The following is a 16,193-nucleotide window of genomic DNA, read 5'->3' as shown; positions in this document are numbered from 1 at the left end:
GAAGATGTGAGGAAGGCTTCTTTTACTCATCACAAGTCATCCTGTAAGAGCACATTATGCACTGGCTGTAATCTATCCTCAGCCCATACATGAATAAGTTACATTAGGTGCCACATTTACAAATCACTCATACAATGTTCTTGTGATTTCCCTTATTCCAATCTTTAACTAAGCAAGCATGACTGAGTTACGTAAAGCCTTCCTACGGCTTGGCACATATACAGAAGGAAGTGTTTCTATAAACACTGGAGGTCACGGACGGATGACTGACACATACCTCTTTTAATTCTTTTGTCTTTGTCATTATGATTATCTCTCACAGTAGTCTTTTGTAGAGTGAAACACTTCCAGAAAGTACTGTGTGCAACCAAGTGTGAATACCTGTTCTCGATTTCTACCTTTCTCTGGTGTCCCGCTAAGGTAACAATGGCGCAAAGGATTGTCTTCCCAATGTATGCGTTCCCATACAACAGGAGCAGATGATAAGCCACATTAATGGTGCGTGAAATAAAACATCTGTGCTTAACTTTCCACTGCCGCTCCAATCTGGAGTGATTTTTTTTTGCTTTCTGCACACTAGCACAGGTGCTACGTAGTCCCCTTGGTGCCCAAAGCAACTCTCACACCCCAGCAGGATGTCCATTTTCTTTAAATTTTAAGCAAAACTCTGGTTATGGGGGACAATTGCGAACTTATATTTTTGCTTTGTATCCTAATTATGTTGTTGACCTTTAACTTTAGCCACTTCACTACTTTTCTGCAGGTGCAGACAGGCCATTGCACCAATGCTAGGTTTTGAAAACACCAGAGCAGGGTAGAAAGCAAGGACAGATATTTATAATTTGGGTGCCCACTCTGCATTGCATGGATATGTTTCAATGAACGATAAAACTACTTGGTAGATAAACATATGAAAGATAAGAGAATTAAGCTCGAAGCCTACCATATCAGTAACTGGGAATTTCATGTGTAAATGAAATTTTGCGATTCCCAGTTATGAAGAAACAGTTTTGACAATATGTGCCAAGGTCACCAACTCACTCATGCTCACAAAGGAAACAAAATAAAAACAAGCAAGATTGAAAGAAGTTCGAACTTGCAACCTAAAGTGAGACACCTCGCATGACTGATTTATGTATTTACTGAGCATAAATTACATCTGGCACATAATCTGCTTGCACAAGATGACAAACAATGAGTTCTGTAAGCCTTGTGGGACAATTCTGTGTGAAAGAGAAATCTATTTGATCATTACCTTTTGGGTATGTGTATCTCAGAACTGGTGCTAGTCTGAGTTCTTACAAAGTAGACGTCATTGAGTACTGTAATTCTAATGCCTGCCGCTGCTATAAATTTCTGTCAGTCGCACTGTCATGAAGCAGTTATTATGTTCAATCATTAGCGGCAGTCACTGCTGAAACACTCAGTACAATACACGAACTAAATATATGCAGTCGGAATATAACTGTCGAACAAAGTTATAATCAAGTCTACATTTCACAGAACTGTCTTTTTTTCTGTTAGTGTGCCAATACCAATTCCACATTCACAAACATTTTTGTATTGCTCTCCTGACAAATGCAGGAAAATGCAGTCTCTAACAGAAGCCCTTGAGAAGACAGCCCAGAGTCGCTTTGACAAGAGGACTTCCCTTAAACTTTTGTCGCTATGTTGTAGGTCACTATAGCAAGGGGAACATTTTGCTGATTGAATATTACTCGAAATATTTTTATTATTTGTACTAGAGGTTTCAAAAGAGAGCCAATTGTAGAGTTCTTCATGCAGATTTCATATATTCCATTAGTTTTTGTTTAGCTGCTTCTTGAATTATGTCCTACACAACAGCAAAATACATAGTCATATTTGCGGGCACTTTCTTGTGTATTAAATTTTCACAAAAAGCAGTGTGCTGCAGCTAACTCAGCTCTTTGTACACTGCAAAGTGTTAATATCTATTCAAACAGCATGTAAAGTTAATAGAAGTATGCAAGATTAGTAGGCAGGCAGACAGGCCTGCCTACTAATCTTGCATACTTCTCATGCTATTGTGAAAAAAAATTAGAATATTAGGGCTGTGCGAATATTCGAAACTTTCGAATACCGAAGCGAATAATGTCATATTCGATTCGACCTTCAATTCGAATAGGGCTATTCGAAAACATCGAATATTTTCGAAGTCTTTCGAAGTTTAATAATACCGGTACGCGTACATTTTTTGCAAGTTTGTCTTTCTATATCTACCCTGGGTAGAGCATTTTCATGCCACTTTGCTGACGGAGCCACGACCGCTTGAAAGAAACAAGCGTGACCGAGCTTTGAACCTAGCATTCAAATTCACGAACGTAAACAATATTGATAACGATAGCGATGGCTCTTCGGAAGTTTTAAAAAAAGCGTTTACTATTGCATATTTTGGAACTAAATGTAACGTAACTGTAACGTCATCATAATATCCGTAGGTATTTATCTACCTAAAAGTACATATTATACCTTGTGATTGTAAGATATAATATAAATCGCCTTAACACCGACAAAAAAAAAGTTAGTCTTAGCGGTAGCAAGTATTTGGTGAAGCAACCATGTGCTTTCTATAGCTTCTTTTTTTAGGCTTGCGTTCTTTATTCTATGCTTGCGCGTGCCAACGTGGTCGCCGGATGTGTACGTCGCTTCGAGTTATCAAGTTCAGTCACGCGTTAGTTGTTCATTTTGCTCGATTGCGCGCGCAGCCGAAGTAGCCAAACCATGAACGAATCGGCGCAGCGGGTGTTCCGGAGTGCCATCTGGGAGTTCTTCGATCGCGGAGCCAGTGACGCGACGTGCCGCACGTGCAAGATGCGCCTTAAGACGCCCACGGGCACTACAACCACCCTCGTCAATCACCTAAAGCGTCACCCTGACCCATTCAAGCAGTTCGAGAAGCTCCGCGCTGCCGAAAGCTCAAAAAAGCTTGCAGGCCCGAAAAAGACGACGGGCACCAACAAGGCGGACGCAAGTGCTGCTAGCTGTAGCTACTTCAAGCCGACGTTGAAAGGCGACAGTCAGCGCGCAAAAACGTTAACGAAGGTTGCACAGTTCCTGGCCACTGGCTTGCACTCTTATTCGATCGTTGAGGAGCCAGGCTTTTTGTCTTTGATGCACACAGCAGTGCCCGAGTACAAGGTCCCATCGAGGACTACGTTTTCTCGGAGTGTCGTGCCAGAGCTTTACGCCAAAGAAAAAGAAAGGATCAAAAGTGAGCTGCGCCATCACTTCGCTGACGGGACCCCATGCTACTCGGTGACGACCGACGGGTGGACGTCTAGGCCCGGGGATAGTTACGTCTCATTTACATGCCATCTCGTCGATAAAGAGTTCCGGCTTCACAATTACCACCTGGCATGCCGGCACATGCCGGAAGGCCATACATCTGACAACCTGAAGCGCATCCTCCTTGACTTGGCAAAGGAGTGGGGACTGCCTCAAGATGTTCCAGTTTTCATTGTGACTGACAATGCCAGAAACTTCCTGGGCGCCGCATCGCGAACGGGATGGACAAGTATACAGTGCTTCGCGCATACGTTACAGCTGTGCATCCAGTGTGCAAAGAAGGACACTCAGAATTTTGAGCAGCTGTGTGTCAAGGCCCGAGCAATTGTAGGGCACTACAAGAGGAGTTCCCAAGCCAGAAGTCGCCTCAAAGAGGTTCAGGTTAGCATGGGCTTAGAGCCCCTTGAAGTAATTCAGGATGTTGCGACGAGATGGAATATTGAATATGAAATGATGTCACGCCTTTTAAAGCTCCGTGTACCAATTTCCTTGAATCTGTCGGAACAGGACACATTGGAAAACTTGACTTCAAGTGAATGGCATCTGATGGCATCCATCACATCAGTGCTAAAATGTGTTGATGATGCAACAAGAGAGTCTTGCTCCGAAAAGCACCCAACTCTCTCGCAAGTGGTGCCACTAGTGCATTGCATGCAACTTCTGCTCACTCAGCAACAGCAGCGTTGTGGGGAGGAGTCTGCATTTGCAGGAAACCTCCTTCACAGCATGAAGTCCAGGTTTGTCGATATAAAATTGCAGGTGACATATGCCTTGAGCACAGCACTGGACCCCCGATTTAAAGCCGTTTGTTACGACACCACAAGTGAGAAACGGTGGCTAAAAAATCTACTCTGCTCAGCTGTGGAGAAAAGCCTGCCTCAGGAGAGAGACAGCGAAGAGCCCAGTGCACCTGCACAGGCTGTCTCTAGTGATGTGTGGGATGTTTTTGGAGCTTTGGCCTCTACCACCACTTCAAGCACTGGTTCCCAGCGACTTATGGAAGAGGTGGAGGAGTACCTCCATGCACCTGTTCGGCCCCGCTTGGAAAATCCTTTCCTGTGGTGGAAAAATTTCGGCGAAGACAAGTACCCGTCACTGTCCAAGCTAGCTCGGCTATACCTGTCAGTGCCAGCAACCCAAGTGTCATGTGAGAGGTTGTTCTCGTCAACAGGAAATGTTGTCACCACTAGAAGAGAACACCTTCTCCCCGACCATGTTGAGCAGTTAGTGTTTATACATAGCAACATGCACTAGGATGAAAGGCTGGGTGAGCAGTGCACAGTGGTCTGAATAAATTGAAAAATGAAAGGTCTCATGCCTCATGTCTGTTTGTCATTGCCTCACATTTATAATGGTTCAGAAAATATAACTGATAAAACAGCCAGCAGAGATCATTGTCACTCCATCAATTTTTCTGTTGTGTACTAGGAGTCCCAAATATTCGCTTCGATTCGAAAATATTCGCTTCGCTTCGAATTCATTCGAATTCGATGACTATTCGCTTCGTATTCGCTTCGAAGTGAAAAAGCACTATTCGCACATGCCTATAGAATATACTTCAAAAACGTTTTCTCACAATAGCATGAGAATAACCTTATGCACTTATAATTGTCCTATACTAACGAAATTTGGCATACATACTCTTCAAGATATGCAGAATGCTGATATCTAATTGAAATCGCAATCTGTAAAATTATTTAATGTGGCCTAATATTTTTTGCATAGTTCCAGTAATTGTACAAGCCGTTTCGATAGGTTTCATCACTTTGCAGTATATAACTAGCTAAATAAGATACAGCATGAAGCTATTTCTGAAAATTTTATACACAGGGAAGTGCCCACAAGAATATTTTGCCACTGTGTAGGACCATAACTAAAGAACAGCAGCTACACAAAAATCAATGACAATTCAAATCTAATAAAACACTTTATGAATGACAGTATATTCAAATCTCTAGTACAAGTATATAAAAAAGTTGTTTTGAGGAGTATTTCCCCTTAATAAGTGGGTGTCAGTGTTTTCTCCCAAAGTGTTAGAAAATGCCTTTAGGCATACCATGGGGAGCTTTATAAATAGCACACGCACGCATCTGCCTAAAAAGGCCCACGCCCTGCTTGCATTCATTCGTCATTTTTGCATTCTGTTGTATGTCACCATTTGCATCCCTTAACATTGAGTGCGCAAAACGAAAAACAGCCTAATACCGTATTTATTCGCATAATGATGGCACTCGCGTAATGACCGCACCCCTAAATTCTGATGTCAAAATTCGATTTTTTTATTTCTCGTGTAAGATTGCATCCCAAACTTGCCGCAGCGATATGTCATGTGCCAAGTCCAGCTAATAATGATTGCGCTTACCATCTGTCAACTGCTATGCGAACAACTCTTCAAGACAAACCAAGCAGTCTGCACGCACCAAACATTCTTAAGCAGATGCCCCATTTCATTCCGTCAATCACTTTCCGCACTTATATGACAAAAAAAAAAGCTACAACCAAACTTGCCTTTATTATGTGTAGGCTTTGTAATGGTTGTGGTCAACAAAAACTACAAAAAAGGCACCTTTCGTTTCTTCTCGTCTGTACTTGTGGGCACGCAACAAATCGCGAGCGGCAATGATAGCAGCCACGTTTACACTGATACGTTAGAAGTGTACCCTACTCATTCGCCGATGTTTGTAACGCAGCTAAGATATTCACCCACCCTTAGCGGAAACGTGCCATATTAGGATAGTGGTGAAGACAAATGCTGCAGTTTCCGCAGCATGCCCGCCATGTGTTCCTATGTCACAGGCAGCTAAGCGCGCCCATCTGTTTCTGTCCCCTCAGAGTGGACATGGCTATGTTATTGCCGCAAACTTGCCGATATTATTCAATACTGATACGGAAGAAACTGTTTGAATGCACGTAATGTACTCACGAAAAGAAAAAAAAATCGTGTTCGGCGTGTACGGCTTGCTCTGCCAGCCACCATGTTTTTTTTTTTGTGTCCCGCAGTACATACAGAGGCAGCCACCTCTTTGTCGACCTGTTGTCATCCCGTAGCAAATGGCAGAGGATATATTTTTTTTCTTTTTGTGGCAAATTTACCCAGCGTAATGATCGCACCCCTGAATTTGAGTCAATTTGAAAATAAGTGCGATCATTATGCGAGTAAATAGAATAACACACTGAATTTTTAGCCTGTAAAGGGGTTGTATACAAATGGGGCAGCCAACTCTAGTGTGACAATAAACAAATATTTGTTCTCACAACAATGAAACCAGACATAAAATATATCCTACAAATTTGGAGATGAATGCCCAAAGAACCTTGCTGATTGTCACATTAATTTCCTAAACAAGATCTTTTGATGTTTATAATTCCTAGTTTAATTCACTTTCTCTAGTAAATGGGCTCTGACCTAGACTATTCAGTGTAGGAGACTAACCCAGACCTGGAAGCCAATATTTAAATCTGAAATAAAGTCATTCATCCCACGACCACGTCACTGCTATGTCATCAGAAGCGTGCATCCATGGACATATAGTCTGTAAAATAATTTTTACATAATCTGTACTGTTCCTCTTGCACTAATAAATTAGGAAATGCATTTGCTATTTAAAGCACTGCTGTAAACCTTTGTGTTTGAGAAATGCAATACTCAAAAGTGTAACACAACCAATGTGTACATGAAACCTACGATGCCTTTGACATTCGTCAGAGTGACAAATAGGCACTGAGAAATGCCAAGGGCATCATAGCTTTCTTGTTTCAAACCTTGTATGCGAGTATATTACTGGTATCTTTGCAGTGAAGGGAAGTCACATCATTATCAGACTTATGAGGGGAACTCATGTTTCTCTAGTTTAATATTTTCTTTTTTGTGCTCCTATATTCATTACTTTTCCAAAAATAATGGGTGTTTGAAATAAGTACTCTATATTGCTCTTAAATTTTTCCTGCACCAGAGCCCGCGTTGGGCTACATTTCTTGAACACTTTGCAGTGCTGTAGATTCTCAAAAGGAAGAAAAAAATGCCGTAAGTTTGCATTTTAGCCCTCTGTATAACAAGAAGTATGAACCTATCAATTACATAGACAAGTACAAAAGAACTATGAAAAACTGGGCATAAAGACAGACATACATTATAATAGCAGGAATCGATGGCGAGAATTCTAATAGAAAGGAACCATTAAAAACTAGGCACTAAAGACACATATTAATTATAATAACACAAGTATTTGCTAAGGATTTGAAGAGACAAAAAGAATGTCTCTTCAAATCACTCCACCCCAACATTCATCCATGGTTCGATGAGTGACCACAGCTGGTGATGCGGTTTGGATAGGGGGAAGCTGAGTGCAGCTGTGCAATAGGTGGAACATGTTGAGGGTCACCAAAGGTTGCACGCTGGTTGCACAGCAGGTTGCCTCGATCTCCGGACTCACTCGACATCATGCGTTGAGCCTGGTTATACGTCGTTTGCAAGAGGCCTGGCCCAAGTGTGTGGCACGGCTTGGGTAAAATTTCGAGGCAACCTGAAAAACACAGATCCATATCTATAAGCAACAAAATATTCTCCATCATAGGGCAAACCTGAAGTTTACCATCTGCACATAGCAGATAATGAAAACAGACACAAGTCACCAGACTTGAGGTATACAGATGTGCAAAAGTGTAAATGAATGTGAAGAGCTGCTTATAGGACGGAATGTTTCATTCCGTCTTTTGTAGATCAATAATAGTATCTTAACATAAAGTCAAGTGTACTGGGCCCTCCATAAAAAAATTCAAACAATGGGGTTTTATGTGCCAAAACCACTTTCTGATTATGAGGCACGCCGTAGTGGAGGACACCGGAGAGTTCGGCCACCTGAGGTTCTTTAATGTGCACCTTAATCTAAGTACACAGGTGTTTTCCCTTTTCGCCCCCCTCGAAATGCGGCCGCCGTGGCCGGGGTTCAATCCTGCGACCTCGTGCTCAGCAGCCCAACACCATAGCCACTGAGCAACCACGGCGGGTATGGCCCTCCCTACTTCTGTAAGTAGGCTATTTCATGCGAGCTGTCCCGACCTGGCACACGACCACTTGAAATTTGTTTTCGAAAAACTGGAGGCCCTTCAATATAGGACAAATGTTAATTTCAAGAAATACTTGTGTAACGCACCAAACTATGCATCATAAAAGGCATAGCCAAAAAATTGGTTCCTTCATTAAGGGGGCCAAATTTTTCAGGACAATAAAGAGAGGCCTTACACCAAAAACTGAACTGCTTATTAGCCACTGCTCAGTTTATTATGGGTCATTAAAAATGAACAAAATGGCCTATTAACTTTATTTTCATAGAACTCGCTTACAGCAAAAGCTGCAAATTTATGTAATCCACATATTTAGGACTTGTGCTGCACGCAAAAACTGGTTTCAGGAAGATAAATTATGCAGCAGTGCACAGAGATGAGGATTAACTAGCAAAAAAAGTCAGTTTTGGTGTAAGTTTATCAGCATACTTACTATTGAGGCAGTCCTAGTAAATTTATGCCCAATAACATGTATGAAAGTACACTGTATTGTTTTTAAATTCCTAAAGCTTTATCAAAGCAGTTTTGTGTCAAGCAAGAAAAAAAATTGTACAAGTGGTCTCCTACTAGTTTCAAAATTTGCATCGCATTTCATCTAATCCACATAGCCTCTTGGTGGCTAAGGCAAAATGGGTGGACTTGAGCATTCCTGCACCGATAGCAGGGAGTCTAAACTGCTTCGAAGTTAATTCTTTTATTGCTGAGTGGCTACAAGCCACTTCACTCAAAAACTTGCCACTTAGTTACATGTATTTACCTCAATCCTTCTGTCGGCTTCCAGCCTGCTTGGCATCATCACGAAGGCTGCCAACTCCCTAGTGGACGTAGTCAGGACACAGTGGTGGCAGGACGCAGTGGCAGGAGCCGCCAAAGGCTTCGAACTCCCTAGTGAACGTAGTGAGGACACGGTGGTCGTAGGATGAAGGGGCGGGAGCCACCAGAGCGTACCTGCAGCAAATTTGCACAAACGCTCTTAGTCCTACCATGTCACAGTTTACAAGAAAAATTCAGCTGTCTGTGTAACATGGATACCAATACAAATAAATGTAAACAGTTAGGTCCTACAACACAACTAGAACATCGACAAAGAAGAAATGGTACTTATGTTTATGAAAATCCAAGCAATGAAAAAAAAATGTGCATCCGATTTGTGCGTGGAAGCTCAATGGTAACCTGAGCTCATACCATCAAGTGATTTGCTAGTCAACTGCAAGCCTCTTAAAATGTCATTGTATATTTTTTACATGCACTATGTTAAGCTGCATTAAAACAAGTTCAATATCTCTGAATATAAGTAAATCACGAAGCAATTCAATTATTGAATTCCAGTGGTCGTTAATGCAACAAAGTGCAAGCTCTGAATGAAGCTGGCCAAACTGGGTAGTGACAAATAACAATGTGGTTCTCTATATCTTGTTTTTCTGGCTTTCGCTGTAGCATTAAAATACACAAGAAATTTCACATTCCTGACATTTAACCCTGCAAATGTTTATTCCATAATGCATAATACTTCAGCAAGAGCACTAATGCTGTCTTTTAATCGTAAATAGTGATAGAACAAGAAATTTTACTGGGCCGTCCAGCAGGTCTCGGCGGCTCTTGAAAGACAACGGCCGAGCGAAACCGACGGAACGGTGCCCCTCAGGGCGACCGACCGCGGGAGTAACACGCGCTGGAGTTGAGTAGAGACCACCCACTGAGAAGACGTCTGGGCCCGCATCATGGCGCCATTTAGTCATGGTGTCGTTCTGCAGGCGACTACATGAAGTTGTCTCTCTCTCTCACTGGAGCCAATGTTTGGCAAGAAAACTTATCTCCTTCTCTTTGTCGAAACATTGGCTCCAGCGATGCTCCTTGTTCTACGGCTCTTATCATTTCAAGTCTCTGTCTTCCTGTGAACCTCTGTACTTTCAATGTTGTATCAATAAAATTGTAATAACGGAGAATTAGTAAATGTAGCTGACGAAGAACTTGGGCTTGTTGGTAGATAACAACAGAGTAACTGCGTAACATAGACATACGAACAAAGGAGGCTTTTGTGTGTCGTCTCCTCCAGCCATGTGTCTCCTTTGGACAATTACTCTATCTCGATGTAAAAGTATTACCCTTTGCACAATAATGCTAAAATGAAAAAGGCCAGGAAAGTGGACACAAAAATTAAAACAAATAGCATCATATGCTAATGAGATATGCAAAAGTGCCTGCTACGATCTGTCTCACCCATAACGTGCTGGGTAAGATGGCGTCTTCTTCTGGATGTTGCCATTTCTTGAATACATAAAATAAAGTGCATTTCAAAATTACAAAGATACACAGAACAACAGCAATAGCAGAGGAGATAATGCATTGTTTAGTAAAAGAAAGTAAACTAATCTCTGATACACCGCAGACGAAATTTCCTTTATTAAATTAATAGAAAAATACACCACACCTCATTTCATTCAATGATGTGAGCGTTTCTTGGTACAAGAAAAAAAGGTATTTCTGCATGAAAACAGTAAAATAATCATAGCATTCTACTTTTACAAAATACGCTACAGTGACTAAGCCAACTACGGCTGTATATACTTAAAATTGTTATATGCACCTTACAATAACCAAGACGGGATAAAGTTGGGTTCATATGCATCTCACCGGGAGATACAACTTTGCAATCAACTCATTTCTGCTTGCCAAATATCTGCACTAACATAAGACTACAAATAAAAAGGCCCTCTTTTTCATAAAACACCGGACTCAAAATAGAAAATCCAGTAGGAATAGCACAAATTCTCTACACAACACAGCCAGGTTTTGTGCGCCTAGTAGGATTTACTATATAAACGTTGCAGCAAATTCATGCTTTTAAATATTTACAACCGTGAGAATAAAGATGACAAAAAATAATAGCATTATACATCGGCTTATACTGTAAGCCAATGTGTTTCCGACATGACGCCAAATGCACATTTAATTTGTTCTGTTTCAGCGCTTTTAAAGGGTTGTGTCTGTTCGCTCGTGCATGCAGCCGCCTTACTGCTACGAAAATATCTGTGCTGCCACATCGCCTGACACTTCCATACAGCGTGGTAGCGTTTTTATTATTCGCGGTAATATACCTAAAGCGCTAGTAAATCTTCAGAATAGATAACTGTTTTTTCTACAACCTGTCTTCGCCAGCGAAAGTCACACTGGTGCTAGTATTGTTTCTACATTTCAAGTTACGCAGTACTTGGTATTCTACGGATTTTTCGATGCGACAGGCCACTCGTCATTGGAGTCGTTAAGAACGGTGTTCATCTATGGCAGTACAGCTTTGCTATAATTTCAGATGCTCTCCTGAGGCTTCCGTCTGCCAGTAGTATTTTCGCATACATACGCCCACGCATGCCTAAGAAACGTCTGTGAACTGCCAAGAGAAACGTGGCGCAAAATGTAGCCGTGCCGGAAGGGCCGATTACGCGCCGTTTGTAAACTCTGAACAAAAGCTGATATGCTTACCTGAGAGGCTAAGAGAAATATGGCACAGGTCACTCTCCGCTGGTAGTCTTTCGTATGCATCTGGTCGTCTCTGCGTTGCGATCTCCCATATCACAAGGAAGATGCAGTGCAAAACGCAACACTTGCGGCGCTTAGGACGGTCCGGCGAGCTGCACTTGATGTCGGCAAAGACGAAATCGGCGACACGCCGCTGCTGGCGGCAGTCGTCCTCGTCGCAATCACACAGCACGGACAGAAGTTCCCACCGTAACTTGCCGCAACGCCTGGTTGCAGCCACCCCTAACACAGCGCTTTCAGAACCACTCCATAGAATAAAGAACCACCACTCGACGACAACGTACGCGCGAGATGCAACACAACTGAAAAATGGCGTCATGCTATTGACGGCTTCGGCTTTGGATCATTTGAATCCGCACAACTAGTTTCGGTTTTCTTTCCTTGCGTTGAAACAAAAACTGTTTTGCTCACTGATAATTTTACGTCACGTAAGCAATGTTCACGAATGAAACAGCTGTGAATTCAACACGCGTCCTGAAATACCCGCTACTTTCACTTCGCAGAAGCAAAATTTGCTCGTCCCAGTGCGGTTACGTTTGAAATATCTATCGTTGGGCTGTCGGAGCATGGTCGAAGTGGGAAGACGCGGCGTAATTGTTCTTAATTTGCTTAGCTATAACGGTGCGGCTGCCTTGATCCCTGTCGAGTTCAGTTTGCTCTGATGTAAGGCATAACTACAAAGCCGCCGACGTTACTGAATAATCTAGTGCACCTGAAGCTGCCAGAACTCCGGTATTTCCTCCACAAATTCTTGCGACTGCGTTCCGCTGTCACCAAATGCGAGCGTAGTGTTTGACGGAGATTTAGCAACACATTTTCCCGAAATATCGTTCACCGCTGTATCACGACGTGTGGAGCAGCAGCGTTGTTGGTCCTCAGTAAAATTTTCTGTTTATTGCGAATTTTGCGATAGCAGTTATATGGGCACAACCGTCCGAGCTTACGTATAAAGTCAAGTGCGATAAGATCCCATCCCGCGCCGTTGACTGTGCGCGTTAAAGGAAGTGTTCGAGGCTGAGCCGGGCTGGATGGGCGCCCCAAGTCAAGTATCTAAGGAGGCCACGTGATAAAACGCGCGCAAGCCGGGAGAGGGAGGCGCTAGTTTAGCGCGCTTCTCCTCCTCTAGCCGTTGCTCTAGCCCGGCCCGGAGTGGGGGGGGGGGGGGGGGGGGGGTAAGAGCATAGGTAAGAGTGTGCTCAGATAGCGCAAATTTTCGGAGGCGCTTTGAAGGAAGAGGCAGCAGAAGCGTTCGGTCCGCTCTGCTCGCGCCCTTCATCACGCCAACGCTGTGACAACCAGTGTTCGCCGTCATTGAGCGAGATCTGTTGAAGTTTGCACGTGCGCGCGTGACCCAGTGCTTGCTAATTTAGGGAGTAAGTGAATGTTTACTGCAGTTTATTCAGCCGATGAAACTACGAACCTTGGTTCGTGCAATAGTTCGTGCAGTGGTTCATGCAGCATTGGGGTGAAACTGCTGTATTATTGTTTTTATATTTCTAGGTGGTTCCAAAGCAGTGTTGCGTACACTAATATTTGTTTCTGGTCGCGGAACGCAACGCACTGCGGTAGCCCAGTGGCTTTGGTGTTGCGCTGCTGAGCTCGAGGTGACGGGTCCAACCACAACCGCGGCAGTCACATTCCAACGGGGTCAGAAGGCGAAAATGCGCGTATACCGTGGATTCCGTACACGTTAAATAACCCGAGCTGCTGAAAATAAATCTGCAGCTTTCCATTACCGTGCGCCTCATAACAAGATCTTGATTTTTGAACTTAAATCTTCAAAATTTAATTTTAAGTCGTGGAATTACACTTACAATCGACACTGTTGAGGGCGCCTACTGAACTTGTTATCTCGTTGCTGTGCTCTCTTTAGTAGCCAATACTTTTTTTTTAGATTTACTTATGGTCAGAATCTAGTTTGTCAAATCCAGGTCTTCCTTAGCATAGGAAACCAGCTATCGCTTAAGCGTGCGAGGTATCAACAAACATGGTCAAGGAAAATCAATATATAGACTTCGAAGTAATTGCAGAACATGACAAGGATGAAAGAATGATACACCGCATTACAACCAGGACAGAAACCCGAGGGCCTGCCTAAAACAGAAGAGTTTATCTGGTATTTCTTCTCCTGCATTAAAATCTTTCTCTCGCCTGACTCATCTCAAATATCAGAGAATGGCGATTTTCCACGACGACTCTTCGCGTGCTATTGAGAGTCAAACGACCCATGCGCAAATGTTGACTCTTGTTTTCTGACTCTACTCGCGTAAAAGTGGGTCTTCGGAAGAAAAAAGAGAGTCAAGTTGCCGTGACTCACTTTTTACTCTCTTTTTTCTTAGAGTGTAGGATTCTTGATAAGCCTGGCCAGATTAATGTTATATTCCTGTAGTGCAGACAGAAAAGCATTTGAGCTTGTTTGACACTCTAAACTAATTGAGAAGCTCCAAATTGCAAATCTTCTGCCATACTTAATTGGCTGAATCTCTGCATACTTAACTAAGCACAAACAATTCGTCAGCATAAGCGATTGCCCTTCCCATGAAGTGCCAGTTACTTCCAGTGTTCCTCAAAGCAGCATGCTTGGCCTCTTGTCATTTTTAATATGTAATAATGATATAGAAGTAGTCAGTCACCCCTTTTAAATAAAGTTGTTTGCTGATGATCGTTTTTTATTTAATGAAATACATTTCTGTGAGCCCAAATTTCTGTTATTTCAATCTCAAAATTGGCCTTCGTCGGATAATTCGAACCTCACTGGTCAGATTCGCCCAAATACAGCCGTGTTATGCGCTGAAGCATATGCAACTTACTGTGGTGAAGCATACCGAGAATGGAAAAGGGCCACTGTCACAGGACATCGCACGTGTTCCTTGATTATACAGTCATGCAGTTTCCTGTCACAGTAGGAGAACCTAGCCACCTAATAAGCATAGTGGCAGCCATTCAGAGCTGTTTCTTACGTTTCAGTAGTGATTTGAGTCCTTTTTTTCAGCTTCCATGCATGTCTTGTATATGAGACCGTTAATGAGGCCTAGTACGTCTTCTTTAAGTAAATGTGCCGTGCACAGAGAAGTGGAAAACAATTGTGTTTTGGGAAAGCTAGCAAAAAGGAAGGCAGTAAGTTGAAAAAACTGCGTTAAGCTGAGGAGATGTCAAAAGCCAACAATAGAGTATGAATATATCAAACTCTGAAGGCCTACCCATACACCTATTAGGCGTCTTGGTGCTCATACTGTGACTGGAGACTGCACATGTGCATGTATGTAAATTAGGGAACACGTGCTGTCTTGCAACAATGGCACCTTTCCCTGCTTGGTATGGTTCTATGCATAACGTGGCTGTATTGCAGTGAAGCTAACAATAAGAAAAATAGTAAACTGGGCGAGTTCGTAGCTGTTGATGGTTGCAGGTGTAGCGCTAAACTGAAACGCGGCCAAAGTTAATTTTAAAGGCAAATACTGCAAAGTGAAGCAATGGCATGTTTCAATGTTTTTTATGCCTTTTGTTTAATTCGACCAGTCTCAATGGTCCCCTCAGGATCGAATTGATGGGCATGCCTCATAATCAGAACTGGTTTTGGCAAGTAAAACCCCAGAAAGATTATCAAATTAATGGAAGTCGACTGTATATATGGCTCAGTAGAGCCACACTGTCTAAAACTGGTACAACAAGAAAACACCAAGAAACGTAAATGACCCATTGCAAATGCAGTCAACTTTCATGGCATGCGCAAATAATCTAACTTCCTCACGGACAATGATAGTGATAGTTTGCCGATACATTGGTCAGCGGCCGATAGGATTTGCCCAGTTTCTACAATTAATCTTACACACTTGCGCTCATAATTTCCTACTCACCGGAAGTGAGCCTCCAGCCTGTGGGAGATGCAGAGAGAGGCTGACCGTCCTCCATGTCCTCGTGGAGTGTCGGAAAGCCGAATCTGACAGAAAGAAACATTTTCCGTTAGCATACCGGCAGCATATTCCCCTTCATCCTATAATGTTACTCGGCCCAGAACCGCTCTTCGACACTAACGCAGTCCTAAGTTATCTGAAAGATGTTGTGTTGCATGTTGTTAGCCCCACATGTTCGTAGCGTCTCCTCTTTTCAGAGGATGGCGCTGTGATAGTTCTTTCATGTAGCACGTGCCTCTAGGCCCTTGTGTTTCAAGGGCTCTGGCTAGGCAACAGTGCTCCAGGCATTTTTACCATCTCATATATTTTCTATTCTGCATCATTCTTTTACGATGGATTTTAATGTTCATAGTATTCGTCATCTGTCATCGC

The 16,193-nt window shown here is 42.8% G+C and overlaps 2 protein-coding genes across 2 annotated transcripts; one reads left to right on the top strand and one right to left on the bottom strand.

Annotated features, from left to right (window-relative positions):
- The first annotated feature begins 2,742 nt into the window (after nt 1–2,742).
- On the top strand, nt 2,743–4,560 carry LOC139052993 (zinc finger BED domain-containing protein 4-like). The gene has a single exon (XM_070530126.1). It carries the CDS (start codon nt 2,743–2,745, stop codon nt 4,558–4,560), a length of 1,818 nt encoding a protein of 605 aa, XP_070386227.1.
- A 2,273-nt stretch (nt 4,561–6,833) lies between these two features.
- Nucleotides 6,834–15,819, bottom strand: LOC139052992 (uncharacterized). Its single transcript, XM_070530125.1, has 4 exons — nt 15,765–15,819; nt 11,851–12,129; nt 9,128–9,318; nt 6,834–7,829 (listed from the first exon to the last, which is right to left on the bottom strand). The coding sequence occupies exons 1-4, from the start codon at nt 15,817–15,819 to the stop codon at nt 7,746–7,748; spliced, it is 609 nt and encodes a 202-aa protein (XP_070386226.1). The 3' UTR covers nt 6,834–7,745.
- Between the last annotated feature and the right edge of the window lie 374 nt (nt 15,820–16,193).

Source organism: Dermacentor albipictus, unplaced genomic scaffold (genome assembly GCF_038994185.2).
Source record: "Dermacentor albipictus isolate Rhodes 1998 colony unplaced genomic scaffold, USDA_Dalb.pri_finalv2 scaffold_51, whole genome shotgun sequence".
Lineage (NCBI taxonomy): Eukaryota > Metazoa > Arthropoda > Arachnida > Ixodida > Ixodidae > Dermacentor > Dermacentor albipictus.
This window is presented reverse-complemented; position numbering and strand designations above follow the sequence as displayed.